This window comes from Branchiostoma floridae, chromosome 13 (genome assembly GCF_000003815.2).
Source record: "Branchiostoma floridae strain S238N-H82 chromosome 13, Bfl_VNyyK, whole genome shotgun sequence".
NCBI classification, from domain to species: Eukaryota; Metazoa; Chordata; class Leptocardii; order Amphioxiformes; family Branchiostomatidae; genus Branchiostoma; species Branchiostoma floridae.
The window spans coordinates 20565964-20567850 of NC_049991.1; the positions used below are offsets into that span (position 1 = coordinate 20565964).

The 1887-nt window shown below is 42.6% G+C and overlaps 1 protein-coding gene across 2 annotated transcripts in view; it reads left to right on the forward strand.

Annotated features, from left to right (window-relative positions):
• Positions 1-1472, forward strand: part of LOC118428470 — a 4819-nt gene extending 3347 nt beyond the window's left edge. For both annotated transcript variants that reach the window (XM_035838552.1, XM_035838553.1), the window contains exons 3-4: positions 396-523; positions 981-1472. In XM_035838552.1, the coding sequence (XP_035694445.1) occupies positions 396-523; positions 981-1096 (244 nt within the window). In that variant the 3' untranslated portion in view covers positions 1097-1472. The remainder of the gene's footprint in view (positions 1-395; positions 524-980) is intronic.
• Positions 1473-1887: the final 415 nt, after the last annotated feature.

Consider the following 1887-nt stretch of genomic DNA (forward strand, 5'->3'; position numbering starts at 1 on the left):
CACAGTTTTGTCACTGTCAGAAGCCTCATGAATACAACGAAATTGTTCGCCAAATGTTTTACAATAACAAGTCTATTTATGGTTGACAGTTTTCTAGGCCTCCTGAATTTACCGTTAAACGTAAACGTGGCCAGGACCCCCCACCTCATGTTTTATTACTCCCTCCATCAACATCCATTTATCTGTGTCTACCAAAGTAAAACTTGTGGGGTTGTCTTTCTGCCGATCTTCAGGTTCACGTCCGACAAAAATAGACTGGTTTGGCTTAATAGTTTGAGTGAAGCATCATTTCTGGGGTGCCCGTTTGACTAGTAGTATGGGTACGGTACACTTATGGGGGTGAAGTCTGCCATCTCTGGTTGCCTTGCCATTAATTGTTACCGCTCTACATATAGCTTCCAGGCAGAGTATGATGACGAATGGTCGTCCCACCTGGTCACTTCTATCAACGGTGTGACAGCGAGCAATGAAGACGGCACCTACTGGAGCTTCGAGAACCAGTATAAAGTGGCGTTTGACCGTGGTAAGATAGAGAGCAACCCTTGCATCATACAAAAAATGTACAGTACATATCTCCAACTTAAGTACCATCGCCCACATGGCAGTCACTGCAAAGTATCTGTTTACACACACACACACACACACACACACAAACACACACATACACACACAAACACACATACACACACACACAAACACACAGAGAGAAAGAGAGGTTTTTGTTGTGAGTGATACTAGTATGTCAAAGGTGAAGACATAAACAAAACTCGTCTGGATTAAGCGTGGTCTAGACAAGGAGGTAAAAAAAAATTAAGACTTAGGGGCCTTCAACTTTGACATATCACCTACAATGCCTCTGTCTCAATTACGCTTGTGAAATTTGACCCTTGAATAGGCTTGTGATGAAATCACGTTCCTACATAGATTCAATACAAATTGGCTAACTTTACAGTCCTCCTTCGTTCCTTCCTTATGTGCAGGCGTGGATCTGATTGGTGTGTTTAACACTGACGTCATCGTGTTCCGCTTCAAATCCTGGCGAGTCGCCAAGCAGGGACGACCCGCGCACCAGGGGCGACCCGCCAAGCCTGTCTAGAACAGGGTCTCACCCGGCAGTTTCCTGTGCACAGCCTGGAGACCCTGAGAATACCGAAACGTAAAATCGTAATTGAGTTACATGATGTAGATGCAGTAAGTTACTAACTGTTAGTGCTGTAGTAGTTCTAGTATACATGCATTGCTGCCCCTACGGCCGGTGAGGCTAAAAGTAATGCCATTTCGTTCCATAACAGGCATTTTGTTCATCGAATGATTGAAATTTGGCACAAAGGTAAATGCACATATTGCATTGAGACTGAAATATCTCATTTTTTTGTTCAGATAGTCATGGATTCATTTCAATATGCCCTTTCTGTTCACGTGCTACTTGTATGGCCACAAGGCCGCGCTAAACATGCTCTGATTTTCTGTTGTTCTATTGTTTTGTGTTTTGTCTAATAATAGATGTATAGTACAGTAACTGCCTATGTTCTGCATCTAATTGATATTAACTGTACCTTTTTGTTCCTTATCATTTACTTCTGCATTTTATGTATTGCCGGGGAGACAACTAGAAGCGATGAGCAATCCCCTGTATTGACCCCCCCCCCCCTTCATTTTGTAATGCTGAAGCTTAATAAAGAAATTAATATGACTGACGAATGGCCCATTTAATATAAGGGGGGGGGGTAGCTGTGAAGAAGGGAAAGGGAAGGGTCACTAGCGTATCTGTGGTGACTATGGTATTAAGAAATTCACAAAACTCACGAAGTTATAACAGAGGTATTACATTTATCATTTCTTCCTTACGGTCACTATTGTACCCCAAGGAAAATCGATACCGTACAT